The 25,871-nt window shown below is 48.4% G+C and overlaps 10 protein-coding genes across 10 annotated transcripts; 5 read left to right on the forward strand and 5 right to left on the reverse strand.

Moving 5' to 3' along the window:
- The first annotated feature begins 57 nt into the window (after positions 1–57).
- Positions 58–678, forward strand: DFJ58DRAFT_755989 (ribosomal protein L21-like protein). The gene is made up of 2 exons (XM_041388085.1): positions 58–143; positions 192–678. Exons 1-2 carry the CDS (start codon positions 95–97, stop codon positions 611–613), a joined length of 471 nt encoding a protein of 156 aa, XP_041251029.1. The 5' UTR covers positions 58–94; the 3' UTR covers positions 614–678.
- DFJ58DRAFT_755992 (uncharacterized protein) lies at positions 675–3,583 on the reverse strand. The gene is made up of 11 exons (XM_041388086.1): positions 3,554–3,583; positions 3,421–3,499; positions 3,348–3,367; positions 3,231–3,293; positions 3,069–3,178; positions 2,918–3,017; positions 2,701–2,835; positions 2,411–2,644; positions 1,688–2,347; positions 1,499–1,636; positions 675–1,442 (listed from the first exon to the last, which is right to left on the reverse strand). Exons 1-11 carry the CDS (start codon positions 3,557–3,559, stop codon positions 711–713), a joined length of 2,277 nt encoding a protein of 758 aa, XP_041251030.1. The 5' UTR covers positions 3,560–3,583; the 3' UTR covers positions 675–710.
- Positions 3,584–4,146: 563 nt separating this feature from the next.
- On the forward strand, positions 4,147–5,003 carry DFJ58DRAFT_184554 (uncharacterized protein). Its single transcript, XM_041379094.1, has 4 exons — positions 4,147–4,258; positions 4,318–4,335; positions 4,388–4,454; positions 4,505–5,003. The coding sequence occupies exons 1-4, from the start codon at positions 4,180–4,182 to the stop codon at positions 4,740–4,742; spliced, it is 402 nt and encodes a 133-aa protein (XP_041251031.1). The 5' UTR covers positions 4,147–4,179; the 3' UTR covers positions 4,743–5,003.
- A 669-nt stretch (positions 5,004–5,672) lies between these two features.
- Positions 5,673–9,949, reverse strand: DFJ58DRAFT_755998 (ARM repeat-containing protein). Its single transcript, XM_041388087.1, has 22 exons — positions 9,818–9,949; positions 9,679–9,768; positions 9,568–9,630; positions 9,382–9,514; positions 9,098–9,332; positions 8,947–9,047; positions 8,808–8,895; positions 8,657–8,755; positions 8,382–8,607; positions 7,951–8,329; positions 7,389–7,895; positions 7,231–7,339; positions 7,107–7,178; positions 6,919–7,054; positions 6,758–6,867; positions 6,541–6,708; positions 6,432–6,492; positions 6,291–6,379; positions 6,048–6,230; positions 5,841–5,995; positions 5,779–5,787; positions 5,673–5,723 (listed from the first exon to the last, which is right to left on the reverse strand). The coding sequence occupies exons 1-22, from the start codon at positions 9,891–9,893 to the stop codon at positions 5,705–5,707; spliced, it is 3,108 nt and encodes a 1,035-aa protein (XP_041251032.1). The 5' UTR covers positions 9,894–9,949; the 3' UTR covers positions 5,673–5,704.
- A 63-nt stretch (positions 9,950–10,012) lies between these two features.
- On the forward strand, positions 10,013–12,176 carry DFJ58DRAFT_694480 (DUF185-domain-containing protein). The gene is made up of 2 exons (XM_041383433.1): positions 10,013–10,588; positions 10,642–12,176. The coding sequence occupies exons 1-2, from the start codon at positions 10,103–10,105 to the stop codon at positions 11,764–11,766; spliced, it is 1,611 nt and encodes a 536-aa protein (XP_041251033.1). The 5' UTR covers positions 10,013–10,102; the 3' UTR covers positions 11,767–12,176.
- On the reverse strand, positions 12,176–13,254 carry DFJ58DRAFT_909903 (uncharacterized protein). Its single transcript, XM_041395161.1, has 3 exons — positions 13,142–13,254; positions 12,904–13,088; positions 12,176–12,837 (listed from the first exon to the last, which is right to left on the reverse strand). Exons 1-3 carry the CDS (start codon positions 13,193–13,195, stop codon positions 12,375–12,377), a joined length of 702 nt encoding a protein of 233 aa, XP_041251034.1. The 5' UTR covers positions 13,196–13,254; the 3' UTR covers positions 12,176–12,374.
- A 38-nt stretch (positions 13,255–13,292) lies between these two features.
- Positions 13,293–14,579, reverse strand: DFJ58DRAFT_756007 (S-adenosyl-L-methionine-dependent methyltransferase). The gene is made up of 9 exons (XM_041388088.1): positions 14,492–14,579; positions 14,418–14,435; positions 14,233–14,365; positions 14,134–14,172; positions 14,020–14,083; positions 13,900–13,968; positions 13,800–13,840; positions 13,695–13,750; positions 13,293–13,642 (listed from the first exon to the last, which is right to left on the reverse strand). The coding sequence occupies exons 1-9, from the start codon at positions 14,536–14,538 to the stop codon at positions 13,480–13,482; spliced, it is 630 nt and encodes a 209-aa protein (XP_041251035.1). The 5' UTR covers positions 14,539–14,579; the 3' UTR covers positions 13,293–13,479.
- Positions 14,580–14,680: 101 nt separating this feature from the next.
- DFJ58DRAFT_756009 (translation initiation factor eIF 4e-like domain-containing protein) lies at positions 14,681–16,084 on the reverse strand. Its single transcript, XM_041388089.1, has 4 exons — positions 15,680–16,084; positions 15,173–15,619; positions 15,046–15,110; positions 14,681–14,995 (listed from the first exon to the last, which is right to left on the reverse strand). The coding sequence occupies exons 1-4, from the start codon at positions 15,913–15,915 to the stop codon at positions 14,922–14,924; spliced, it is 822 nt and encodes a 273-aa protein (XP_041251036.1). The 5' UTR covers positions 15,916–16,084; the 3' UTR covers positions 14,681–14,921.
- Positions 16,085–16,121: 37 nt separating this feature from the next.
- DFJ58DRAFT_756011 (uncharacterized protein) lies at positions 16,122–17,649 on the forward strand. The gene has a single exon (XM_041388090.1). It carries the CDS (start codon positions 16,310–16,312, stop codon positions 17,492–17,494), a length of 1,185 nt encoding a protein of 394 aa, XP_041251037.1. The 5' UTR covers positions 16,122–16,309; the 3' UTR covers positions 17,495–17,649.
- A 4,346-nt stretch (positions 17,650–21,995) lies between these two features.
- On the forward strand, positions 21,996–24,208 carry DFJ58DRAFT_721182 (uncharacterized protein; the record flags this gene model as incomplete). Its single annotated transcript, XM_041384781.1, has 10 exons — positions 21,996–22,201; positions 22,263–22,442; positions 22,491–22,615; positions 22,666–22,797; positions 22,849–22,953; positions 23,018–23,146; positions 23,198–23,302; positions 23,344–23,642; positions 23,698–23,736; positions 23,783–24,208. 10 exons carry the CDS (start codon positions 21,996–21,998, stop codon positions 24,206–24,208), a joined length of 1,746 nt encoding a protein of 581 aa, XP_041251038.1.
- Positions 24,209–25,871: the final 1,663 nt, after the last annotated feature.

The raw sequence follows: 25,871 nt of genomic DNA on the forward strand, positions 1-25,871 counted from the left end.
AATTTGAATCTCCGACTAAAACGGCTCTCCGTGTCACGGTGTCACGCGGTCACACAGCCTTTACTTGAAAACAGCTGCTGGTGTTCATTTCGCCATGGCTAGTTGGCAAATTCGCAATTGGCTATCAAATAATCTAAGACGCGGTCAGTCATTTTTTACATATTAACAGTGCTTTCTGACATGATTTTTAGTGGCATCATGTTCGGTGTCGACGCAAGCAGCGCTCCCGAAAAACACTTGTGCCGCGTTTTCTCTTATCCGCTCCCAACCTTCGCAATACATCGTCGCATCTCTCGCAGGACGTAAATATCTCCTCGCACCCAGGGACTTACTCACAGTCCCACATCTTAAAGACGTACGCGTTGGTGATGTGTTGGCATTGCAGGACATACATGAGGTTGGCTCACGGGATTACACCCTTCGCGGTGATCCCGTAATATCCCCAAGTCGAGTTAAGGTTGAGGCTACCGTTGTTGAGCATACCAAGGGCAAAATGGAGGTGGTCTTCAAGAAGAAGCGTAGAAAGGGTTACCAGAAGACGATCAAGAACAAGCATCCATACACTCGTCTGCGTATAGGCTCCATTGAGTTCCCCGAGCCTTCGAATCTATAGCATTAGTCCGAGCAGTATCATAATATTTTGTCTTCTAATCTGAATGATCACACAAGAAAACTGAAGCCAGTGAATATTAAAAACTAGCGTATAGGTATCATATCTCCCCTTCTTCAGGCGTTTCCGCCCTCCGGGATCGTTCTCCGCGCTCTTCCCTAGAATCTATATCAGGATCATAACGAGCACGTTTTTCAGCGCGTTCACTATGTGCCCTATCAGACCCCCGTTTCCGTTCTTTGCTCTGCTCAGGTTTATCCCCTACATGATCAGCCTCTTCCTCATCCCCGTATGGAGGCGCATCAGTCCGCCCATAACCACGTTCCCTCGAACCTTTCCTACGCTTGCGCTCATCCCTGCCATCCCGCTCGTCTCGTGAATGCCGTTTGTGCTCGCGATCCCTGTCTCTTTCCCTGTCCTTCTCCCTCTCCCTCTCACGTTCACGGTCCTTCTCCCTCTCACGTTCGCGGTCCCTCTCTCTGTCACGCTCACGGTCTCTTTCCCGCTCGCGCTCACGCTCGCCATGCCCGTCTTTTTCACGCCCATGGTACCCATCATGGTCCTCGCGATGGTGGTGTCTCCTGTCCCGCTCACGATCTCGCTCGCGGTCTCTCTCTCTGTCACGGTCATCGCGGCGGTCACGGTCACGATCCCGCTCACGTTCGCGCTCAGGGTCCTTGCGACGTCTACTCGTGGTTGAAGCACCATCCTCCGACAGAGCCTCACGCAATCGTTCCTTTTGCCTCTTCACAAACTTGGAAAAGGCTAAACGTCGACCCTCGTCATCGTCTAGGGCTTTGTACTCAGGGAGGTTCTCGATGAAGGGGACAGCCTGCATAGATATCTAAATTAATATTTGATGGGAAGGGAGGGCTAGAAAAGACGTACAGCTTCATACGACAACGTGATGTCAAGCGGCTCGGAAAGCTTCTTCATCGCGTAGCGAAGATCATCTTGCAGGTGCCTGTGCCTCCTCTCCGCGCGGCGCTTCTCTTCATTCTGCTTCTTCACGACTTGATCGTGAACCTACCAGACTCATGAGCACTCTCGTCATCTACACGCAGAAAAGTAACACACCGTGTCGTATACTTCGCGTAAATCATCCTCCCCGAGCTTTCCTACGCTGTCGGGGTCCCTCCTTACGCGTGCCCTGAACTCTTCGAATGTCGTCTGCGCGCCCACCACGCTCACAGTTTCTTTCTCCTTATCACTTTTCACTACGTCCATGGCATTGGGGTCATCGCCGCGCCTGGCACACTCCTCAGCAACAGCGATCTTACCATCGAGCCTCTGGTCAAGTGCATCGACAGCATCCCAGAAGAGTTCCAAGGGGTTCGATCCAGGCTTGCCGAGCATATTGAGGTATCGTTGATCAGAAGCAAAAGTCGGGTAAACATGACGCCATTTGCTGCGCGCCTTGATTTTTCCAGCCGTCACGAGGTCCTGCAGTAATGCCTTGAACGCCTCTCTGGCTTTGCGCTCCTCACGTGTCTTCTCAACTTGTGCGCGGCGCATCTGCTCTTCAAACTCACGCTCTTTGACACGCGAGTAATCTTCGAACGCAAGGAGGATGTCTAGCGTAGGGAGCTTGCGCAGCTCGGGATCAGCTTGCCAATCGGGGGACTCCGTGACCATTTCGTGAGCCTTGCGCCAACGTGTGAGGACATCCACATCGAGTTCTTTGAAAAGAGACACGACTTTGGAGGTTGCACGTGTGCGCGCAGCACGGGTTTCTTGCTGTGGATGTGAGTGTGGGTGAGGAGGTTGCATTCACGATCAGGAGAGTAAACAAGAACACACCACTTCACGCTGCTTGAGCTCTGCAACATACTCCTCAAATATGAGCTTCCGCTCAGCCTCGATACGAGCTTGCTGCCATATGGGATGCTGCGAGAATAATTTATCCGCGGTAGCGAACGTAGTGTAATGAAACACGCTCGGATTGCCCTTGAGCATGTTACGTATAGCTGGGCGGAGCTTCGAAAGCCGTGCTTCACGCTCTTCTTCTTCCTTCTGACGCAGACCATCTGTGTACTGGGCATGTCACGACAATTAAGTAATATGCTATACCGTGAACGAGGGAAACACACCTTCTGCCAAGTTGCTTTCTTCTCAGCTAGGGAGTTCAAAGCCTTGTACAACGGATCCGTGATGATGGTGCGCATAGTCTGGTCCCATGTCCATTCCGCGTCAACGCCCGCCTTGCGCAAGAGATGCATAAAAAGCTTTCTCACCCTCCTCAAAGGTGGCAAAACCGTTGTGAGGAATGGTAGGGTCATCCGGAAGGTTCGGCCGTGCGGGAAGAACGCCTGTGTTGCTGAAGGGGAGCGCGCCAGAGCCTGTGAGGGCTACGGTGCCATCAGGCTGCGCTGGGGCTGTCATAGCAGGATTTGGAGCAGACGGTGTGCTGTAATTAAACGGTCGGAAGAAAGTATAGGGAAATAGATTAAGGACGTACGAAATGGAGCCGGCAACTACAAGTTGGCTGTTTTGCTTCTCCTTCTCGACTTTTTCAAGGAGCAAGAGCAGCTCGTCTGGCATATCCCATTTTGATTCTTTTGATTCTGTCTGTTCAAGTAGATTAAACACTAATGAGAAGGATCTTCATCGCTGGACATACATTGTAATAATACTTCCTGCCTCCGGAGAAGTATTCTTTCCACTTTGTCTCCCCGAGAGCTTTCTGAAGGGACAGATAAGCACGAGCACACTGCTAGAAGGCAGAATATTAAATCACCTCAAATGGAGTTTTCAAGTCTAAACAATTTACATTTAGCGCAGGACTGGACAGGCAAAACCTCGATACGCACCATCTGGCTTCTCCCAGACACTTTCGCGAGTGCCAGTATTAAACCAGTACGTCCTTCCCTCCGGATTCCGATGTTCAGTCTATCCCACCTAGTCAGTATCCTTTCTACGAGAAGCGATGGCGACGAGACTTACCCACATACTTCGCGAAATGGCAAGTCGAATCGACCAAAGTGTTTGATCACACTAAGTTCTTCAAACTCCGACTTCCTTGATTAGTCATCACACAGTTGGAGTCTCCCAACCTCCAAGTCCAACATAAGATAGGATTCAAGCAGTTTCGGTACACATCACGTGCTATGCGTGACAAAAGCAATGAATGTATATAGGATGTTCGTAGCGACAAGATATAAAAAAGAGAAACGGAAGAGTTGTAGTGTATGTACTTCTCGACGAGTCGTCCATTTCAGAATTACCATTTGTGCAAATTAAAGGAGGAGATAGCAACACAAGCAAGATGCAAGGTACATTTCCGGTGTGATCACAAGTAAAGTCACAGCAAGTCACATCTTGCTTGTGTTGCCATCTCCTCCTTCAATTTTGCACAAATGGTAATTCTGAAATGGACGACTCGTCGAGAAGTACATACACTACAACTCTTCCGTTTCTCTTTTTTTATATCTTGTCGCTACGAACATCCTATATACATTCATTGCTTTTGTCACGCATAGCACGTGATGTGTACCGAAACTGCTTGAAGCCTATCTTATCTTTCCTTTCGCTTCCACACTTGAAATATCTCAGATTCAACACTCTCAGCGATGTCCAACAACGAGGGAACCAATAAAAAGAGCGGTTATCGCCTGGAATACGCGACTTCTGCCAGAGCCAAATGCAAAGGTGCGGCATGTCGTATTCCTTGTTGACTTTGTGTGTTGTTCATACAGTTTCATTGACAGGTCCCAAACCCTGCTCTGGTGCGCACAGTTAATTGTAATAATATATTTCACCATCTAATATTTACTACAGGCAGTTCAATCGCTAAAGGGGAGCTCCGTGTTGGCTTTGTCGTCGATTTCAGGGGCAACACCAGCTAGTGGGTTACATACCATACTCAGAGATTGCTTTCTAACACTCGTTCGGCAGCTCATGGCGCCATTGGGGTTGTACGACCGCCAAGGTTATATCCAACATGAAATCTCAAATTGCATCCGCCGATGAGCTCGATGGCTTTGACGACCTCAAAGACGAAGACAAAGACCGCCTCCGCAAGGCATGGGAGGAAGGCAAGGTTGCTGACGAGGATATCCCAGAAACAGCAAGGAAAGCTCCTAGAGAAGAGGCTGAAGAAGACGAAGAGAAGCCCAAGAACCCTGCTATTTAGGTCTGGGATACTTCGATCGATCCGGCACTGCGCAAGTAGGCTCAGAACCTCAGCGTCCTCGTCCGAATATTCAGTCAGAAATATAATTGCACGAAAGAAGAGGCACTTCAGGTTCAAAGCTTCAACAACTTGATCTCAAAGCAGAAAGCTATTTCCGTGGGTCGTTTAAACGTTTACACTTAACCTACATGTTGCACCACGATCACAATTGCTCTGCTGCTGTGTATTTATCTTCACAGATGCCAGGGAAACGCGACAAGGAAATGTCTCCGGGTGGCTGAAAGAAAACAAGACATCAGCAGACTACTCTCGGGAACATGCAACTCTGCAAACATTGTGAAACCAGTGCTGGACTTCGAATGACTGGAATTTCCGCGTCGCGTTCATCGAGAGCTTTGTGGGCCGAGAAAATGCCAGGAAATCCACGATCGCTATCCAGATCGATGCGTCCGCCAAATACCGTCCCACCTAGTGCACGGACTAGTAGCTTTCAACGGAGAGTGAAGGACCACGAATAGATGCTCACCAGATCCGGGGACCCCAGCCAAAGACTAAAGACATAGTGTCACTGGCATCGGTGAGGGAGCACATTGCCCTATATTGCCTCGGCCCCATCCCTCGGCTAGCTGACATACTCACTGGACAAGAAGCAGCCTGAGAGTGCAGTGTTTTCGGCGCGGACAATACTTGGCACACGAAAGTCGGATTTGGATAACTTGCGTGGTACGGAGGACAAGTTTTACGCAAACATGGGGCACCGAGGACCGTCTGCCATAGATAAATTATCATTGTCAATCAAGTGGTATGTAAGCATGACGGGGGGAACGCTCATGCTGGCATCTATTTAGGTTCCGCATCGCGACATAACCAGGGTTAGCAGGCCACATTTTTGACGCTCAAGGTGGCAACCTCGCTCTAGCTAGACGACCTCATGATGTGCCCCTCCCACGATATTATCATACCTACCCACTGTATTTGTACCTGGCCCAAACAATTAGTTCTGGCGCTAGATGAACTAGCTCACATAGAAACTGACCAATTCGTCCTGTTTAATTTATGGTGAATAGGTGAACGACTGAAAATGTTATCATGCCATACCTTGCGATAACTGCTTCCTTCCTCACTGCACGCTTAGGGTCATCCAAAACCTTTGCCAACTCCTTCAATGCACGCGTCTTGTAAGGATGCAGCAAATCATATCGCACAGTACCTGGCAGCAATGCCAGGTATTTGAGCGCCGCCGCGCGTACTCCCTTTGGCCATTGAGTATTTCAAACAAAACGAATGAACGCCTGAACGACGCACAGGGTCAGGCATTTCCGAATACATGCAATTTTTCAGCATGGCAAGCACGAGAGTCGACGCATACATCGAGACAGCGTCCTTATCAGCGGATGTAATCTCGATATTGTTGGACAATGTGTTAATAATGTGTGAACGAATGGATGGGTCAGCGAGGTCGAGTCCGCGTAGTAGAATAGGCATCAACTAGGGGAACACCGTCAGCAAGCCAACCAATATGTTGTGGTCGAATAAATGACGACTCACTGAGGGCATCTGAGTAACGTAGACCGCTTTCGGTACAACATTGATGAGGTACGCCAAAGCAACCAAATATGCAGTCTCTCTTCGCGATCCTTGCAAATGGGAAATGTGTTAGATTATATAGAGCATGAACACCTGACATACCCTTGACTCCTTCTAATAACCGCGGCATCACTGCATTGAAGTACTTCTGCACGTGTAGAATCTAGAGATATGCAGTTTTTTTGGATTCTGCTAGGTTTCCTTTGCATACCTTAAGAACAGCACTATTGCGCTTCGTCAATACGGCATCCTCGTTTGCAAGCAAACCAATCGCTCGCGCTGCATCCCAGTCGACTGTGCTGTCATCCAAAAGCTCGAACAAGTGATCAATGAATGCATTTGCGGAGGGGTGAGAGCGCACAAGGAGCGCCCTTGTGACCTGGAGAGCAAAATCAGCGTAAATAGGATGCGAGCTAGAAGGCGAGTACGGATATCCAGGTATTGATCGCGTTCTTGCGTGCTTCTGCTGGGATACTTGTGTTCTTGAGGGCTGATGACGAATAGCCCTCCAGCAGGAATGTCAGAAAGTCAGATACATCTGAAGAGAAGTGATCAGTCTGATTACAATGAAAAAGATTTGGTGAATCACCGTCGACATGTTTATTGACATTGGATGCAAGAACGTGGGATGCAGCTTCTCGTTGGAACGCTGTACTAGATGGGTTATCACTCCACGCGACCAGTTCAGAGAGGAAAGTGGATAGATTGTCGACAGGCATGCGAACCTTGAAGCAGCATAAACAAAAGTACGGAAATTCAGCTTGAAAAGCGACATACCTCCTTGCGTAATGAGACAATGGTAGAAGAGAAAAGAGTGAAACTATTCCGTTGTCGGGGACTGGCATCGAGCTAGGATCAGAGTAAACGTCACGTATGAGGGGAATGTCAACGTTGCACTCACGTGGAGAGGTGCGAATGGTGTGGTTGAGTTTGAGATACCGCCAGTAATCAGCTTCACGTTACCTTGCGTGTAGGCGGCAAACACGGCGGCAACAAGTTTTTCTTGTTGCCTGTCACCTTGGTCAATGGCGTCCACCCAGGGATAAGACAAAGACTCACGCAACATTCAAGGTCTGACTCACAAGTCTGATAATCCTCGCACCAACTTGCAGCAGCCTCGGATCTGCAGCAACAGCCACCACCTCCGAGCTCGCTAGCGCAGCATCCAAGTACAATCTGAATATGTGCGGCAGTAGCTGCTCGGCGTACTTGGGGACATCTACGTCTTTCGAAGAGACTTTGACGTCGAGTGTATTTGCGAGTGCCGTGAGGATAGCATGGGCATACGCAGTTGTACTTTCCTGGTCAATCGTCCGAGTTGGCGAGATCGCACAAAGGAGATCAAGTTTAGCGATGAGCCTGACAACCAACGTCTCAAAAAGTTGTGGTTGTACACAAAGGGCACTGAGAGACGAAAGGGCGCGCCAGTAAAATGCGCGCTGCGTGGTGGCATCCCTAGATGGAGTAACATCCGGGAGGAAGGAAATAAGGATTGGGAGCGTCTGTGATGATAGATGGTGCGGCGCAATACCAGCGATGGCAGAGAGGAGTGTAAGGGTGTCCGTGCTGAAACCAAGAACCTCAGTAGCTCATCGTAGATGGAGAGAAAAAATGTTCATACGTCACGTCTTCTACTTCATCAGGCTCCTTGCGTAGCAGCTCGCTGACCTCGAGCACTATGTACCCAAGCTCATCATCAGCTACTAATTTAGGAGTGCGCACAAGTGCGGTCAGACCATGCAGTGCTGGCAGGCATGTCGCAGGTGCTTTTAAACTGACAATGAGGAGCCCAAGGAGGGCATCCTTCGAGGTAGTGAGTGGGGATGATGTTGAGTGCGAAGACTGGGAGATGGAGGAATGCGTAGCATCACCCCGACAGGCTTCGATCAAGTCCGTGAGTAACATAACCACTGACGCCCGGTTCGATACCTCATCTGGGTCATGGAAATTTCTAATAAGAAGCTCAGCAGCTTGCGAGACTGCAAAACTGGAAAGTGGCCCTGGTGAATGAAAACTGTTGAGATCCAGCTTGTATGACCGTACGATGCTTACCATTAGCTCGGGCAAAGGCACATATAACCTTCATTGCAGCCCTTGCTTGAGCTTTCTCAGGCTCCTTCAACGCTTGCATGCACTCGCTACACATGTCTCGTGCGAGACCCGTGATGGAGTCCTCGCTTACTGCGTCTTGGGATTCATCAGCATACATGGTTCTAACAAGGACCTGCAACGTATTAAGGGCTGAATGTTCTGTATCTGGATCAGTCGGTTGGAAAATCTGACTCAAGGTAACGTTATACTCAAAATTTCAGGGAATAGAATCTTACTTCGAGTTTCAGAGAGCTCCATATTTTCTTCCCTAACTCGCGCGACACAGCAGATCCGTAGACCGGAAGACAGATGTCCATTGCATGTAGAGTATCTCGCTGCAGATTGATTATTAGATTGAAATTTAAATGTCATAAGTGCAGCAGTAACCTTGGTTGAGGGTGATCCAGCAGTGAGTTTTTCCAGAAAGACTGGAATTCCAAGGAGCCCGAAGGCTGGAGTTGCGCTCAAACAGAGTCTGCAGTAGCATTAGCGGATGGAAGACACAATATGTAAGACCTCGTTGCACCGAAGAGATTGCTTCAGATCATCTGCACTGATGCCATAAGGATCGTCGGGTGGTGGTCGGAATGTGATGGGAAAATAGCAGAATGTTATGTCAAAGAATTCCTATGTGCAACGGTTGAACATGGAGCAGAAGACATGAAAGCGAAGCCTACCTCAATATGAGCATGAGTATCGAATTCTACCAGCACGACTCGAGCGATGGCAAAGGCCAACATGAGATTTCGAGGGTCTTTCTCTCCAACCGCAAGGTTCACGTATCCTGTAAGGAAAGTACTACCCATTTCCTTGAGGGTATCTCGATGGCTAGTTACCAGGGAATCGACGATTGAGAAGACGAAGAAGCGAGTGGACTGCACAAGGGCTCTCATTTTGACATTGGCGAATATACTAGGCGATGTTGAAAGTAAGGAAAATGCGCAACGATTCAAGTACGTACGCGTTGAGGACATCCTTCACCTCAGCCGACTGTATGTTAGGAAACTTGACAAGGTGAGTCAGACCATTGAGTGCAGGGATGATGGTATCAAGATCTTCAAGCTTGCTGCAATAAAACGTGGTGAGCACACGGACTAGTAAAGGCAGTGAGTATAATTAATTCATCCTTGAGGTCATTTGTACTTACTAGCCTGAAGATTAAGCCTTTCGTGTGGGCATCGTCCAAGAACAGATGAAAGAAACTCGACACCTGCAAGGACTGAGCACAAGAACACCAGGACGTGACGGACAAGTTCACCTTTCGTCCGCAAGCGGTCCTCTTCAGATGTTAAGAATTCACCAAGAGCCTTTATTATATCTAACAAAGTTAATTGTCCACTTGATATTCCTGAAGAATGCGTTTAAGTTTTGATATCGCCTTGCAATGAAAGGTGTACCAGCAACACTCTCGTCGATTTCGGAGTCTTTCTCTGATGCCATCCAGGAGCGAACTAAGCGCTCCGCTGTAGCCATTTTCGCTGATCTGTGGTACCAGCCGATACCGGAAGGTAGTGGCAGTTGAAGGAGATTAGATTCATTAGATTCGAAAGCGGAAGCTGAACAACTCGACATCCGCGCATATATTGTCACACGGAAATTTGGATCGTGTTTCTGTTGAAGCTTGAAGGTGACTACATATAGCACCAGCTGTACTTGTAACTTTCACCAGTTTCGACTGGCCAATGCTTCGCAGCGCACTTTCATGTAATCACCGATGTTGTCCAAGACAAATTCACCTCAAGGTCTATTTCTCTTCGACGGCGCGGACAGCGAACGACAAGCCGCCTCCGAAACACAATGACAAAATCAACTATAATGCGGATATCTCTTTCTCCAACACTGTCGACTCGAAACACCTCAAGTATCCGATGCTTTCGTCGCGTGACCTCGAGTCTCATCGTAAACCACCAACCAGAGTGCGGATGCTAGTCCGAGATTTCATAGAGGATTCATTGTACAATCCGCACTATGGCTATTTCAGCAAGCGCGCCACGATCTTCACTGCACCTCCGCACTGCGGCGGCGTTGAGGGAGGCTTTGATTTCAACAAGTATAGAGACAGTGCCGAGTTCGAAGTCGACGTTGCAAAGAGGTACAGGGAGTTTGGCAATGGAGAAGAGGACGGTCCTGGCAGGCAACTATGGCACACTCCGACAGAATTGTTTAAGGTGGGCAACTCTGTTTTCGTGTTTTTAGCACAGATAACTAAAATGTGCTACAGCCATGGTATGGGCAGGCGATAGCTCAGTGCCTGGTGTCTGAGTACTTGCTCAAATACTTCCCTTACGAAGACTTCAAGGTCTACGAGCTGGGAGCCGGAAATGGCACGCTGGCACTGAATGTTCTGGATTTTGTGAAAACACACTACCCAGAGGTATATGACCGCACACAGTATACAATCATTGAGATCAGCGAGAAGTTAGCACGGGCGCAGCGACACCGTCTACATCAACAGGGTCATGGTCGGGTCGTGGACGTGGTGAACCGGAGCGTTTTTCGGTGGGAACGCACGGAACACGCGCCATGTTATGTGGTAGCAGCGGAGGTGGTTGACAATTTTGCACACGACGTGGTGCGGTATGATCTGAAGACCCTGGAGGCATATCAGGGGGTCGTAGCCGTGGACGAAGTTGGCGAGTTCGTACCATTTTACACGAAAATCAGTGATCCGCTCATCGCTTCCTATCTCGCGCTGCGTCGGCGGCTGTCACTTCCTGTCCCGCTACCACGCTTCCTCCGTTCGCCATCTTTGCGGAGATTGTACGCATCTATGCCATTCGCACCGAACCTTTCACCCCCAGATTACATCCCGACGAGGCTGTTGAGCCTACTGAAGATACTACGTACACACTTTCCTCGTCACCGGCTTTTATTAACGGACTTTTCGTCGCTACCGGATGCGGTGCCAGGTTTAAACGCCCCTGTGGTGCAAACCCGTGTTGGCTCAACGATGATCCCTTGTGGGAGTATCTTCGTACAACAAGGCTGGTTCGACATTATGTTCCCGACGGACTTTACTGCTCTTCGCGAGATGTACGAGTTCTTGTTGTCGCAGGCGGGGCCTGACGCGGATGAACAGGACGAACTCTCGTATGCAAGAGTGTCGCCATTGGCATCGAGCACGTCCCCGCTTTCGCTTGGAGCCGGTTTCTTCTCATCCCGTGCTCGCCGCTCACCCCTGGATGGCGTGACATCTGCGAGTGGGCTTCCCGTTGGTGAGCGAAAGAGCAGCGTGTTCAGTCATGCGGAATATTTGGAGACATATGCGGACCTTGGGAAGACAAGACTGGTGAATGGGGAGAATCCGATGGTTGGATTTTATGAAAATGTGAAGGTGTTATTTTGATGTGCGTTTTTGATGAATTTTGCTTCAGAGTGTCTTCCGTTGTACATGATTAAGAAGATCATCCAATTGGGCGATTTTCGTTGGGCCACGACTAATATGCGCCTATCTGATGGGAGACCCGTCTTAGGGTCTACGTACAAATGATGCAATATCAGTGGCAATCACAACATCATCGACGGCCATCTATCGATCACTGATCTCTCCCTTTATGGAACTTGCTGAGTTGATAGTGTTGCGAGTGCACGGCAAGCACTCTGATCTGCTCTGGACAGACGATAGGTCGATGCTTGATTGCGATAGCGCGCTGATCGAACTATTGATGTGACTATGCTAGCGCAAGAGCAATCCAGTTCGCGATGGCATCGATATCGCAAAATATTTTCTCAAGCAAAATTACCACATGAGATAAGTCAAACGTTGTGAATCTAGCTGTTACTAAACTTTGAATGTACATGGTAACATCAGGCTGTCATCTAAGTAAGGACGGAACGTTTGATCCCGCGGAAGTAATCTGTCTGACTCCCATGTACACGCTCCTAACTGTTTGTAGTATACAGTATATATACACTGAAGTAATACAAGTAAGATGTAAAATTTGGAGTTTGAAATCACTCCTGTAAATTAAATACTTGACGGATTCGATTGGTATAATCACATAAAGTAGATCCTCGAGGACCAGTCGCAGTGATGTTGGGCATGTCAACTGATCGATCGATAGGATTCATATAATACCGTCCAGCCCAAGTTGGCATGGTGGACTGTGCACTCTCCCGAATATCGGCAAGCTTCAACGCAGTATCCAGTCCAAGTTTCCGTACATCTTCTAGTCCAACTGGCTCTTCTCTCCTTGCCAGTTGCAGCAGACCCGGGACCAGCCATTCTGTGACTCCATAATCCTGAGCGAGTGCAACTTTGTCTAGAGGTCTCGTAGCAAGCATAGGCTCCATCTGTTGAATGGCGAATTCCTGGATGCGAGTGAAGCTCCACATTTTGGATAACTTCAATATGCCCGTCCACTCCTCGAGGGTCGATGGAAGTCTATCCGGAGAAGGTGGCAAGCGGGTAAGTGGCCTTACAAAGTCATCATGATCAGGTTCCAAGTCACAAATCTGAGAAGTCATTATCATTAATACTCACATGGGATACAGAACCTTCATGAGAGACTGGAATTCTTCCTTCAGGATGCCCTCGAGAACGATAGGATCTGTGTCTGAATATCCCTCAACTTTGTCGGCTTGAACAGGCAGTAGAAACAAATCGCGAAAGATGTCTGATTGCGACTCTAGTGTGTCACGAGGCACCCTGAATAGACAGTCCTCGACCTGGCACAGACAGTGAGAGTGAGCTGCTGTATGGCTGCCCGATAACGACTCACCAGAAATGTGACGAAAGTGAAGTAAAAGTGCTCATGGTGTTTTGGAACAGACATCGCAGGTTGATATCAGTCTCCTCGTGAGTCGTGGTGATAAGAGTGAACGTTAGCGTTTGATGACGTTGTGTGCGAGCAAGTCATGGCACTTATTAAATTATTATTGGCGATAGTCAGGGGTTTAGATGTCCTAATTCGACACACTGTCCGCATCTATTAATATTGTGACACGGTGGCGTACAAGTAGGCTAGGTGCTCAGTACAATACATATAAGCACATCTCCCGTATCTAGGCGCCATGATCTTGGAAGCGGACAGATGCTGTAATCCTTCATGAAGAAATATCATAGCATCCGCAGGGTGTACATGTAGTAATGGAAAGATTCGCCCAGTTGGTTGATCTCAAGTGAAGTGTTTCGTGTTACATGTGCACCAGTGAGATATCGTTTTCGGAAGTGTGGTTGTCCGAAAGTGATATAGATGAAGATGCCATTGCGCTTGAGTACACTAGTGCCAGTCCCCATGAGACGAGAAAGTATGAAGATGTGAAGTGACTAACCGTATGACTTGAGATACTTCTGCTGTGCAGTCTTTGATTACTTGCTCTGGTGGATCCTAGGGTGGTCATCAGTAGGTCGTATGTTATCATGATGATTAAACATACCCAGACGTCGGTGGAAGACGTCATCATGGCATCCATTGTACCTGGGACCGGAAACCGTGAGATTCCGAAAAGCGGTAACTAAAGTTCATCATGTACGTACCTTTATCGATGGCGACATCAAAGGATGAGGTATCTAGACCATCCAGAGTTCGGATGTCCTTCACTTCCCCTATATATCAAAGGATTAATGTGTTTCCAGTATCTCTGAGGAAGTCACTACATGTCATCTCTGGGCGCATATCTTTATGCCGGTTGCGCATCTTCTCGATCACAACGGGCGAATACTTTGGGAGAAATATGAGATAAACCAAGACCATCGCAACAAGAAACATACATCAACGTTGACAATGTTTTTGTACCCATCTTCCCACATCTGTTAGCACGATGGTGTTAGTCGCAACATTACATGACATATACAAGAGGAAAGACCTACGTCCTCCGAAAACTTTGAATTTCCACAACCGAGCATTAGGATGCGTGCAGCTCTACTGGGGATGAGTTTGCGGATGTCATTCGCAATATCCGCATAGGTCTTGAACCAGTCAAAAGAGGCATCCTCAGCTTCTCTAATCATCTACGGTATCTCATGATTCATCAACAAAGCAGACGAAGACATACTGCTCGTATCTCTTGTCCCTTTATGGATTGTTTAGTGAACAGATAATCTCAGAAGCAGATACCTAACTACTCACCAGTACACTTCGGTACCGTACTCCTCATTCTTGTGGGGAAGGGACATGTTGATATTGACTGGTGAAGCTGAGGCCCGTGATTCCGCGTTTACACCTAGGTCAACGCCGCGGAGTTTCATAATAGGGAAAATTCTACTAGCAGTTCGAAACGTCGTAGCTCAGGACCATTATACTTGCTTCAGTCTTATATGTATGGGCAGTAATATCAGATTGGCTTGAGAGCAATGAATTATCTGTGTTGGGGTACCACAGACAAGCCCGTAACTGTCTGCTACTACAATTCAAGATTCGTTTCATATTCGATTATTTCCTTGTATGCTGGTAAAAAAATCAGGATACCAAGAAGGTATTACGTTCGTGTGATGTTGCATGTACACCAAAAACACAGGATAAAATGATCAGGATTCGTGCTATGTCACGAAAAAGGCTGTCACGATGCGTCAGCGATAACGGGCATCCTCTCAATCGCGGAATTGCGGAATGACGATTTGTCTTGCATGGAGTCTGTGGTTGCGTTATTAAGGTGGAGCGCGAAGGAGATGAAGAGATCATACCGTTATTAGATTTATACTCCATGATGGTCGATGGAGGAAGGTTGAGTACAGTGCGCAAGGTATCCCTACCATACCAATTAGACCATGGAATTTTGAAATTACGAAAAAAAAATTGCGAAAGACGCACCGAATCTTTTCTCGAACCTTGGCATCACCATCGACGCGATTCCACAAGCTCACGATATCCTCACTCTGGCGCACGCTGATGGTGCAACCACAAATTTCTGGGCAGCCTCCTTCCTCCCCTTCCCCCTGTGTGCCACATTCATCAAACATGTCACCCACGACACCCATAACGAGGTCCTCCCACACCCTATCCGCTACTCCCTTACGCAATCGCACAATCCACTTTCCACCAGCACGATTCAGGGGGTCTTCCCACACAGGCCTACGAACACCCGCATGGAACAGGAGGTAATCCGTAGTAGGCAAGAGTGCAGAGGGAGGTGAAAGGTGAGTTTGAAGTCCCCAAAAAGATTCGACACTGGAGAAAGAAGCAATTTTTTTGATGCCTTCTTCATAATTAGTGATTTTATTTCCCGGAGCGCGCTGTTGTCGGAACCAAAAGACCCACCTGGTAAAATAAAATGGACGTTAGTGACGGATGAGAATGAGAAGGAAGCCACGAACATACGTATTCCGGAGAGGGTGAACGGCCAGCGGGGCGGGAATGTCGACGCCCCGCTCGCGCTCCTCGTGTGGCGGGTGTACGACGGAAGTGGAGAAATGCCTGCTTGTAGGAGGTCGTGGACGTGTCTCTGCTGGGATGGCGGGTGGTGTAGTAGTTGTAGTTGTGGTAGTGCTAGTGCTAGATGCTACATTTGCAAAACGGGTCTGGAATTGCGAGTGGTTCGAGAAGTAGCCAGCCATCGTGAGTAGGATAAATAAATGAATAAAATGGCGAGAAAAAGATGTTAATGGAGTATGGAGCACCCGGATCGGCCACTAGATACAGAAAGAGAGGACGGTCGGTGAGTATCAGTGAGTATGGACAGACAAAGTATGAACAAGATGGTATCGTAGGTGATCGAGAAAAGCAAAGGGATAATAGGATTAGTAAGCCGTAGTTTTGTCTCCTTTCACTCTCAACCACTACCACTGGATCTAGACTTCTGGGTCATAACGGCTAGGCGACCACAAAGTACTTATAGACAAGCACTTGCATAGAAATCACTTCGCTCATTCAAGATACCATCGCATTATTGATACGCGTCCGCGTCCTTATAGACCCACTATACCATCCATTCAAGATTTGAGCGGCACCATGTCGCACGCCAAACACCAGTCCTCATCGCCGCGTAAGTCAATGCGGGCGTCCGAACCGCTCTCGTCCCTGGATCAGACCATGCTAAATGGGGCACATTCTCTGGCACATGAACTCGCTGTTGCACTAATGCCTGAACCCGGAGGCGGGTCACGGATGCTCGCGGAGGAGTTTGGGATTGAGTACGACGAAGGCGCGGAAGGCATTGATGACGATGACTGCGCACATAGAAATGAAGAGCGTGAAGTGCACGCACAAGGGGACAGTCTGGCGAATGAGATTGGAGGTAGCCTGGCTGATGAGATGGGGGGCTCCAGTTTGGCGGACGAACTAGGCGGGAGTGGGAGTGCTGATGAGGATGCCGATGAAGATGCTGAAGACAGTTTAGATGGGGACGATGATGATGACTCGTTTATCCCAAGAAGACGAGAGCAAGATGCCATGGAGATCCTTGCACAAAATCTCGCTTCAACAGATCAATTCCTTGCACATTTACGCGCCATCGACGCTTTACCTACTTTATCCTTCGCGCACACCTCGGACGCTGCTCCAAGCGCACACGTCCTGGAAAGTCTGGCATCGGATATGATTCGTGCCATTAACGAGGCCACAAAAGAGCGGGAAAGTCAGGTGCGCGAGCTCATTGCGTATGAGCGAGAATTCCGCCGGCTTTCAACTGAGGTCGGTGGGAATGATGTCCTTTGTGAGTTGGATGACATTGACGAGGGCGAGATCGAGAGCGAACCTGCGCCGACGAAGCTAGATACTGTCACCGAGGAAGACGAGCTTGAATCATCTTATGCACCGTCCTTACCTTCGTCACCTGAAAAGCCCTCGTTCGCTGCATCCCAGACCTCCAGTGCTGCTGCACCGCTACCGCACCTGGTGCAGCTGCGAACACATACAGCGGCACTGCTTTCATCACTCACAACGATATCAGAGCAGGCGCAGGTGAATGGAGCTGCTACAGCAGATTCAGGTCGGCGGATTCGTGCGTTGAAGAACCGTTTTGGTGGGTTGCGCGGGGAGTGGGAAGGCGCGGAACGCAGTCGTGGACGTGTTGAGCGGTGGGAGCAGGAAGGTGCAGATCACAATTGCAGCAGAGTCGCGGAGGAGCACATGATTGCATTCCAACAGGCCATAGATGAGGCAGGGGTTAAGACACAGGCGATTATGGCACGGTAGATGGTATGATGTAGGATGGACTTCTGGAGGATCGCTACACATCTATTCACATTCACTCATTCGTATTACAATATTATACCAACGCATCTTATATTTTGCTTGTAGAACTGACTGGTCCGACGTTTGAAACGTTGAAGACAGACCAATAGTATTTCACGTGAATTTCAGAAATTTCAACTTGAACTTGATTTTGATCTTTATGACACAGCGATGTAGCTTAAACTTCCGACGTGGCCATCATAAGCCCGCGAGTCGCGCGACGAAGCAACTATCCCTTCCTTATCTCTCAAGCTGGCCCATGTTCGATCTTGCCGTAGTTGTCTGATTGCTCCGCAACCGCGCTCATAGTAATCTCTCGTTCAGTGCAGAACTGCAGAACTCGTACCGTCAACGTTTTTAGCTTTCACCGTTGCTCACGCTCGACCGCTCAAGTTTGAGGTCTGGCACGCTTCCCGTTACGGGCGAGTCCCATTATCGTATGCCTCTCGAGTCTTGAAGCTTGAAGCTTGAGCATGCATGTGTCGTGTAACTACTAAACAGGTCCGCAATTTGTTACTCGGTCAACGATTCGGATAAGATTTTTCATAGCAGCATTCCATCAGCTCCGAGGAGTCCGAGTTCATATTTGAGTAAAAGCAAAAGGCTGCGAAATGTGGGACTCCCTGGTGCGTCAATGTTATGGCACAAACTGCCTCAGGCTGTTGCAGACGCTGACGAAAGGCTCGCGGATTTTGGTCTTCTGAATCAGTCTCCTAGACGACAATCATTCCAGCCTCTGAATGTGCATATAAAAGGAATGCAAGGCACCTCGCTCTGGACGTAGTCTGAAGTTTGGAGAGACAGGGCCAGGTTTGATTGAAATTTCAGTTGAAATTTTATAGGACTAACAATGTTGAAAACCCCAGGTCAGCGCAGGCCTGGAGGTTGACATTGTTCCGTAGCCCAACACTTGGCAGAGACCTTACCATTGACATACTTCGCCCTCATTAATAATTTCATTCTTCTATCATCCTTCTGGATCACGCTATTTTTAAGCACTTCTGCCGCCCAACGTTCTTTGAGCATATTCTCAACGGGGACATTTCTAAGCCCGACTTTGATGTCGTTATGCTCCGAAGCCTTGTGTCCATGATGAAATGGTTCGAGTCTTTATTATGCAACGCACTGTACTGATGCCCACCATCACCAGACCTGGGAAAGAAACTCGAGCCTTGCAGTCAGGGTGAGTGACCTCAAATTACAATTATGAGGTTCGGGATAGATGCGGCAGCATAGAGGACATTCATTACATTCCAACAGGCCATAAATGAGGTAGGCAAAACACAAGCGATTATGATGCGGTAGATCCCACTCATCGAGTCATAGTGGCTATATTAATGACAGACTCAGTCGGACTCGTGTAATGCCATATTCGTGGCAGAGCTCGCTATCTCTTGGTCCAGCTTCGTCCTCACCTACTCAGCAACTCGAACCTGCAGCCTCCGTTCAGAGCTAACGCTGGGATCTAGCCCAACCTTAGTGTAGCATCTAAGTTTTTATTCCGCCGTCTAGTCGTCGAACTGCGGTGATGTGTATATTGCTCGGAGGCTCCACGTTGAGGAATGATCGGTGGTTTCTGGTCTGCGCATGACGAGGGGTGGAGTAGGTGGGTGCAATATTTGCACAAAGCTGTTAGACTATGAGAAAGACGGCATGAATACTCAGTGAGTACTCTAATTATAAACGAGTGTGTAGCAATACTGATAGCACTCGTGCCATGGGGTTTAGGTACGAGCCCCATTTAGGACAGGTTTGTCGAGGCTTAGCAGTGCTCGGTGAACACGATTTGAGCAGCCCTGATGCTACAGTTCCGCCACATGAAGTCCAAGTAAAAGTGAGTCACACGGACATATTGGTCTATATGATTGTACTAACTGGACCATCGTTGCTACCTAGTCGTGACGGACAAGCTCGCAGACTGCCCTGCGACAGATCAACTATAGCCCTCTTTGTGTGGATGTTCCATCTCATCATGGTTGTTTGAACGTTCTGCAGTGCTCATACTAATCGCCGTGTCCCAATACAGAAGGAACAACGCCCCTTTCAGACTGATGCATCAGTGATGCATTGGAACAAGTTAATTATCAGACTCAAGCACCCTACTAGGGACTCAACCTATCAGCGCTAGTCACCGAATAGTATACCGAGCAGTTCGGTCAAATTTCTTGTTCTTTGGTCCTCGGCAACTCAATCTTCTCCATATGCCAACGATGGCCCATCAAATTCCCGTTCGTGCCTATCATTTGTGCCTTCGCTCGTGCTTCGATGTCTTCGATGTCCAGGGCGCGTGGTTATTGGAAGCCGCTGACATATCCAAAATTAGCTGAACGCTCCAAGCAGGTCCGACTGGGTATGCATTCGGCGCACTTGCTCATGCAGCTACTACATAGCTGTAGAATTTCAAGGCAAAAATGAATGTAGCACGGTAAATAGCACAAAAATGCGAAAAAATAGCAATATAGCAATGACCTGAAGATGCGCCCCGACCTTGCAATTATTGAATGAGATGGGGCTTGGGGGAACATAGTATACTAGCAGAGAGTGCGGGTGGTGTAGCGAGGGTGTGGTTAATATAACGAGGGTGTACTGTGCGCTGTGACTGGCATGCACCTCAGTAGACGACTCCCCCCACTTCAATCCTCAGCTTCAAACAGTATCTCAATCTTGAGACTCCCGGATAGATGCGAGTTCATGCCACGTCAGCACTACTGACGTGTCATACAGTATTCGCCTGGAAGCACTGAGCCTTGCAGGGTTCGAGTCATGAATTGGAGCGGTTGCAGGTGTTGGGTATTGCTAGAGTGGAGTGGTACAGTGGTATGTCGCGCTGTATGATACTTACCTTCCTCAGAGAGAGTACTCGGATGGACATACAACAGGAATACGATCAGTAGTCGAATGTGAGACAAAGCGAGACGATAGCGTTATATGGGGCGTTCGGAAGTTGGATTCTTGTTGTTGGGTGACGAGTCCGGAGGTTGATTTAGTAGCCTGAATACTGTAGTGGATCATGGGAATGTGCTGGAGAGGCCCTGTTGTGTTAGACCGCAAGGCATGGTTGAGCACGGAGCTCTGGAATGGCGAAGGGAGTGGACACTGGCAGTTATTTAACAGAAGATAGTACCTGTAGTGGATAGACCGCGGCTAGAAGGTATGCAAAGAACCCCTGTCAGGTACCATCACTGACACCAGGAACTTTGACCCCGGGCACTTGCAACCCACTAACAATGCATCCGACCTAGGGTGATGGGCCAATCAAATATTCTCTATCAGGAATCCGATATCTGATGCGAGCAAGGTTGATAAGTACCATTTCTACTTAGCTTGTTCTGATGGGCCGTCAGAAGTACTCTATCTTATGTAAAGTAAGGGTGTCGGAAATGTTCTTGACTATTTTTACTGTTGTATCCATCTCATGAATCGAAGTTCGGGGCTCTTCGATCAACAATTCGGATACAAAAAACTTTTCATACAAGCATTCATCTTCGAGCTTTGGATATAAGTAAGCCGATGGGACTCTTTGATGCGTCAGGACACAGACTGCTTGATGCTGGTCCATCGATACGAAAGCAGTCAAGCCCGCATATTCTGAAGCCTTGTCTCTACCGATACGATTAAATGATTTTACAGGAGTCTTTGATTGGTGGAACGTATCATGTGACACACTGGATTTACCTGGAAAGAAGTTCGAGCCTTGCGTGAGGTGAGTCGCTCCAAACTTTGATGTGTCGTAACGCAATAACAATTTACAGTTATGACGCTCGACGAAAATGTGCAAGTACTACTAGTATAGCCTAGTGCATATTTGTTCATTTGAATCTTCCGATGCGAATGGGTTTTTTGTTGCTAGATGGAGATATCTAACTTAGATCACATCATCATTCGAATATCTCAACGTCCACCGCCTTTCTCGACGAACCTTCTAATTCCCTCACGAGTATGAGGCGCGGCCAGATGCATACATGTAGCGCCGAGAAACTTCTTGGGCTTTTCTGTGACTTTTTTTGAACTGCAGGTATCAGATTTTGGCAGTTTTTGACGTGCCGAGGATGTGGACTGAATCATGATTTGTTCAGTGAGACTCGGAACCCCATGTTGGATGGCTGTCAGAGAGTGCTGGACTGCGTTCATGGGCACGTAGTCAGCGCCCCTTGTCACATCAATTGGATCGGTGCCAGCCATGTCGGCACGATGTAAATTTATTTTCTAGTGCTCGTTCAGTCGGACTTGCACAATCCAATTTAGGATGCAGTGACAAGGTTTGACTGCCTTTTGTGTAGGCGCTCAAGAAGTCAAGGCGTATCTTCTTCTTCACACAGGCTGCCGATTGAGATACCAAACATTACGGGTCAGATAATTGTGTCCCGCATGTTTTACATGCAGTGAACGGTCCGTCCCAGTCATCTTTTATAAATACTGGTCATTGATTTAAATTTCCCAATCCACTTGCGAATACTTATCGATGGACCGGCAGAGGCGTCTGTTAGTTCTTACAATCCTCATCTCGAGCGTCATATTCACTCTTTGCTGGTCATTGATCCTTTGGTTATGGCATAAAGAATATGTGGTTCTCCACGACCGCATCGTCCGCTTGATCGTAACATATCCTACTGAACTCACTCTCATATCCACTGTGATATCCACGATTCTATCTGTGACCACCACAGCGTAAGTTCGATACCTGGTGCACGTAGTGCCTAGCTGACATCTGAGTACATTGGCATTGCAGTCTTTTCTCAGTCGCTGTCAAGCATGCACTCAGCCATTACATCACGCAGCCATTATCACTAGCTGAACTTCACACCGCGATAGCCCTCACCAAACCTCAACCTCTTATTCGATGGGACTACCGCAAGCTATCTCTTATCACAGTGCTCATCGTCGGTTTGATCACACTCCTTAATTCAAGGTATGAAAATATTTCTGAGCATCGCAGCTAACTCGCGACCTGCTACAGCTGGACGACATTGCTGTTGCCGACACACCTTACGTGGCCTGTGCTTATTCAAGGCAAAGATCTGGACCTCGGAAGCCCCACATTCGATGCGCAACTAGGTAACGATATGAACAATGGGAACGTTTGTAAGCACTGTATTTCATTGTTACTTGGCCTATTGATAACTCCATCACAGCTTGGAAGAATTCCACTTACATGCTTGATGTCATATTGCCCATGAGCGGGACCTCAGCCTCACGTTTGGCTATTGCAGGCGGAGATGACAGTGTCTTTGCCTTCAATGGTGTCTCATACAGCAAATCTAGCAGTGCGCTCTGATGTAACAACATACCTAGATCAGCAACTCATTCTGTTCTAGGTGGTATTGTTCCAGCAGTTGAAGAATATGCAGGCACGTCATTGACAGCTCATGACGTTGGTGTCAATTACTATGGTGGAAAAGTCGCTAGTCAATACTACGCCAGTCCTCGATAACGAACATTCCGGGCTTTCTAGAACGTATAGCGTAACACAACAGGGTCTTTCAGCACACATTACATGCAGTGCCCTCGACCTAGATGACCCCCAGTACTCGATAACCATTGAAAGTTCTCCTCTCAACAGCTACGGGATCATGTCTTGGAATATGACAGTAAATTGTCCTGGACCTTTTGGCAGTACGTCAGTACAGCCCACCCATATTGATACAGCCTGATATCGCTTGTCAGGCAATTGGAACACCTGGGCGACTGCGGAGTTCCAGAAAGGGGACGATACGGATGGCTTTCTCGGGATTGTCATCTGTTTGGGAACGGAGAACGCCACCTCTTTTGGTATGTGAGCTCAATTGAGAAAGTGCTAATGTTGATCCTAGTCTCCACCTTAGATATCTTCCTGCAGGGCAAATGGGGATATGGTTCCTTGGGTAAAACAGTCTGCAAGGTTGCCCCATACGTGGCCTCGTTCGATGTGTCATACAACAATGGAAACATTTCCATTGATCAGCCTCATGACATTCAGCCACTTCAGGACACCAGCCTTAATGTCACCTACTTCATCTTAGGCGTGGTGTCGGAGCTATCTTTTATTAGCCAGACAACATGGAATAACCCTTTGGGGGAGCTGCTACATCTTAATGGAATAAACCCAACGCGCTCAGTGTATGAGGTACTGGTTAGTGACTTCTTAGTCTGGTCATGGTAGAACACGGTTTTTACAAGTTAAATAGGAAGACTATTTCCGCGGTGTTGTAGAGTTTTCTGCCACAGTGAGTATATCACCTTTCCTGTCTCAACGGGGCTGATGTACAGCAGTACCTTCGCTCTGCCTATTCTGCAGAAGGTGCCGCCATCGCGATGCCGGCCTTGTATTCTGACCAAAGTGCTTTCAAATCCCTGAATGGAACCATATCAGTGATGACCTACGGCTGGTCTAGCCATCACCTCACATACATCTATATTCTCGGAGTTCTCACGGTCATCTGGGCCGTCACTGTTTCAGCTGCGGCATACAGTCTGATCCAGGGACGTACTCAGTCGCATCCCTTATTTGATGCGGCGAACCCGGTCCATCTCATGATGGCGACTTCGGCAGGAGGACTGGAAAACCTCGCAGGTTTTCACCCTGATGGTGTTACGAATAGTGAACGTGTACGAGTGCGACTCGAAGCCGACTGTGATGATCTGGGAGAGGGGGCGTCTAGCGGTTTTAGGATGCGGTTTAGGGTTGAGTCGGCATAGGTAATAATTCTCAAGTAGGTTTCTGCAGTGGGCATATCGGCCGCCATGTGTACTTTGTCATGGTTGGTGTCATACTTTCATGCAGATTCTTGTCGCCGCTGACCAAGGTAGCAAAAAATTAATACCTTGGACACGAACCTACCAAAGTCAAGGGGATCTCGACCCCTGACATATCTTGCCGCTCTGCTCTAAATCGTACCTTATCCGAATTCGGATGCTTTCCGGTAAAAGCCTTACTTAAGGTCCCGAAAACGAGTCGAACACGACACGAAGACTGGCAGAATCTTCCAGCATCGTCTCTGCATGGAGACGCCAATTCCTGTTCGGTTCGGAAACGGCCGTTTCGGGTACCTCGGTAAGTGGGTATAGGGTTCGAGTGTGCTAAAGGCCACCAACCTGCCGGGATCTGAAGCTTCCTGTCCCCTCACTAGCCCCCCCCCCCCCCCCCCAACCGTAAACTACCCTCCCGGTGGGTCACGGTTACTGTGGAGCAGCTGACCGGTTCGTCGTTTCGCGGTTGCAGTCGTGCCTCAGATCCTGCCTTGTATTTCATCCTGCTGTGTATCTGTCTGCTCCTAATTTTTGTTCATGGTCACAGCACTCTTTGTTGTTACACTGTTCTGGGTGTGTGCGATGTAGTCACCTCAATCCTACCATTACAGTCATGTTCGATGGCATCTCATTGTCTATTAGTGTCGATGGCCTTCGGCAGACTTTTGCATGTTCGCATTTTGATTCTTTGAACCTGATGTTTATACCCATTGCGTCGTTTCGCAGCAGCCTGTGTTGATTTGTTGCCCACAGCTGCTTCCTCAGCGGGGTTGAGACAAAATAACGATCTTCCGTGGTTTCATTACGAGGGTGCCTCCTATTACAAACAATTTGCAGAGCTTGCCTGCTCCTGTTTTCGTGTCTACTGCGCAGGCTTTTGTTCCTCGCAAACTTCCTGCCGCACCGCTATTGCAGTCATGTTGACTGATTTCTTCAATCGGCGCACCAAGCTTGAGTTCTTGTCCGCACGGTTGTCTAATGTCTCATTGCCTATTGGTTGTATCCCATCGCGGGCCACTCATCGCTGCACATTTCTGTCACGTGTACGGTGAACAGGTTGCCTCTGCTCTACGCCGACCCACCGTCCTCACCACTTTTCTCGATGTAGAGGCCACGATATATGAAGCTTCTACTTCTTTAGATATGCCGTAGCTAACCTCGCCTTTGGCTGATTTGTCCCGTGCCCTTCGCGCTCTGAACCAGCCCGACATAGTCTTTTGTGTTCGTCAGCAGCCTGAATGTGTTCGTTCTTTGATAGATACCTGAACTCATCGCAAGTCGTGCAATGGGCTTGCTAGGGCTAGCCCTGGGCATGTTTGGCTTGCTTCCATTCCTCGGTATCTCCGAGGCGCAACAGCAGGATAACCTGCAGTCACCAGATCTCTTAACTTAATCTCTTCTTTTCTTCGAATAGCGCTAGACGCTAAGAGAGGCACTGGCGAGCTGGTTACTCTTCCGGTTTATGTCCAACTTCGGAATCAAGTTCGGTTCATTGAGGCATCTGAGATCTCATTGCCAATAGTTCAAGGCTGCAAGGTCGTTTTCTCAAGACTAGTACTCAATTGATTAAACGTCTCCGACAACTTGAACTTATGGTTGCGCATGCTTTGCA

The sequence above is a fragment of the Suillus subalutaceus genome (assembly GCF_016647625.1).
Source record: "Suillus subalutaceus strain FC151 chromosome Unknown DFJ58scaffold_2, whole genome shotgun sequence".
NCBI lineage: Eukaryota > Fungi > Basidiomycota > Agaricomycetes > Boletales > Suillaceae > Suillus > Suillus subalutaceus.

Coding starts and splice junctions, on each gene's coding strand:
- DFJ58DRAFT_755989 (XM_041388085.1), top strand. CDS start 95: ATGGCTAGTTGGCAAATTCGCAATTGGCTATCAAATAATCTAAGACGC. Junction 144..191: donor ATCAAATAATCTAAGACGCG/GTCAGTCATTTT, acceptor CATGATTTTTAG/TGGCATCATGTTCGGTGTCG.
- DFJ58DRAFT_755992 (XM_041388086.1), bottom strand. Junction 3,294..3,347: donor ACTTGAAAACTCCATTTGAG/GTGATTTAATAT, acceptor CTGTCCCTTCAG/AAAGCTCTCGGGGAGACAAA. Junction 1,443..1,498: donor TCACGTTGTCGTATGAAGCT/GTACGTCTTTTC, acceptor ATATCTATGCAG/GCTGTCCCCTTCATCGAGAA.
- DFJ58DRAFT_184554 (XM_041379094.1), top strand. CDS start 4,180: ATGTCCAACAACGAGGGAACCAATAAAAAGAGCGGTTATCGCCTGGAA. Junction 4,455..4,504: donor TTCAGGGGCAACACCAGCTA/GTGGGTTACATA, acceptor CTCGTTCGGCAG/CTCATGGCGCCATTGGGGTT.
- DFJ58DRAFT_755998 (XM_041388087.1), bottom strand. CDS start 9,893: ATGGCTACAGCGGAGCGCTTAGTTCGCTCCTGGATGGCATCAGAGAAA. Junction 9,769..9,817: donor AATCGACGAGAGTGTTGCTG/GTACACCTTTCA, acceptor CGCATTCTTCAG/GAATATCAAGTGGACAATTA. Junction 6,868..6,918: donor TGTCAATAAACATGTCGACG/GTGATTCACCAA, acceptor ACTTCTCTTCAG/ATGTATCTGACTTTCTGACA.
- DFJ58DRAFT_694480 (XM_041383433.1), top strand. CDS start 10,103: ATGCTTCGCAGCGCACTTTCATGTAATCACCGATGTTGTCCAAGACAA. Junction 10,589..10,641: donor CTCCGACAGAATTGTTTAAG/GTGGGCAACTCT, acceptor AATGTGCTACAG/CCATGGTATGGGCAGGCGAT.
- DFJ58DRAFT_909903 (XM_041395161.1), bottom strand. CDS start 13,195: ATGTCTGTTCCAAAACACCATGAGCACTTTTACTTCACTTTCGTCACA. Junction 13,089..13,141: donor TCACTTTCGTCACATTTCTG/GTGAGTCGTTAT, acceptor TGTCTGTGCCAG/GTCGAGGACTGTCTATTCAG. Junction 12,838..12,903: donor ATGAAGGTTCTGTATCCCAT/GTGAGTATTAAT, acceptor TGACTTTGTAAG/GCCACTTACCCGCTTGCCAC.
- DFJ58DRAFT_756007 (XM_041388088.1), bottom strand. CDS start 14,538: ATGTCCCTTCCCCACAAGAATGAGGAGTACGGTACCGAAGTGTACTG. Junction 13,841..13,899: donor TGATGTCGCCATCGATAAAG/GTACGTACATGA, acceptor TTCCGGTCCCAG/GTACAATGGATGCCATGATG. Junction 13,643..13,694: donor GAAGTATCTCAAGTCATACG/GTTAGTCACTTC, acceptor GACTGGCACTAG/TGTACTCAAGCGCAATGGCA.
- DFJ58DRAFT_756009 (XM_041388089.1), bottom strand. CDS start 15,915: ATGGCTGGCTACTTCTCGAACCACTCGCAATTCCAGACCCGTTTTGCA. Junction 15,620..15,679: donor GTTCACCCTCTCCGGAATAC/GTATGTTCGTGG, acceptor TTATTTTACCAG/GTGGGTCTTTTGGTTCCGAC. Junction 15,111..15,172: donor AAGGTTCGAGAAAAGATTCG/GTGCGTCTTTCG, acceptor TTGGTATGGTAG/GGATACCTTGCGCACTGTAC.
- DFJ58DRAFT_756011 (XM_041388090.1), top strand. CDS start 16,310: ATGTCGCACGCCAAACACCAGTCCTCATCGCCGCGTAAGTCAATGCGG.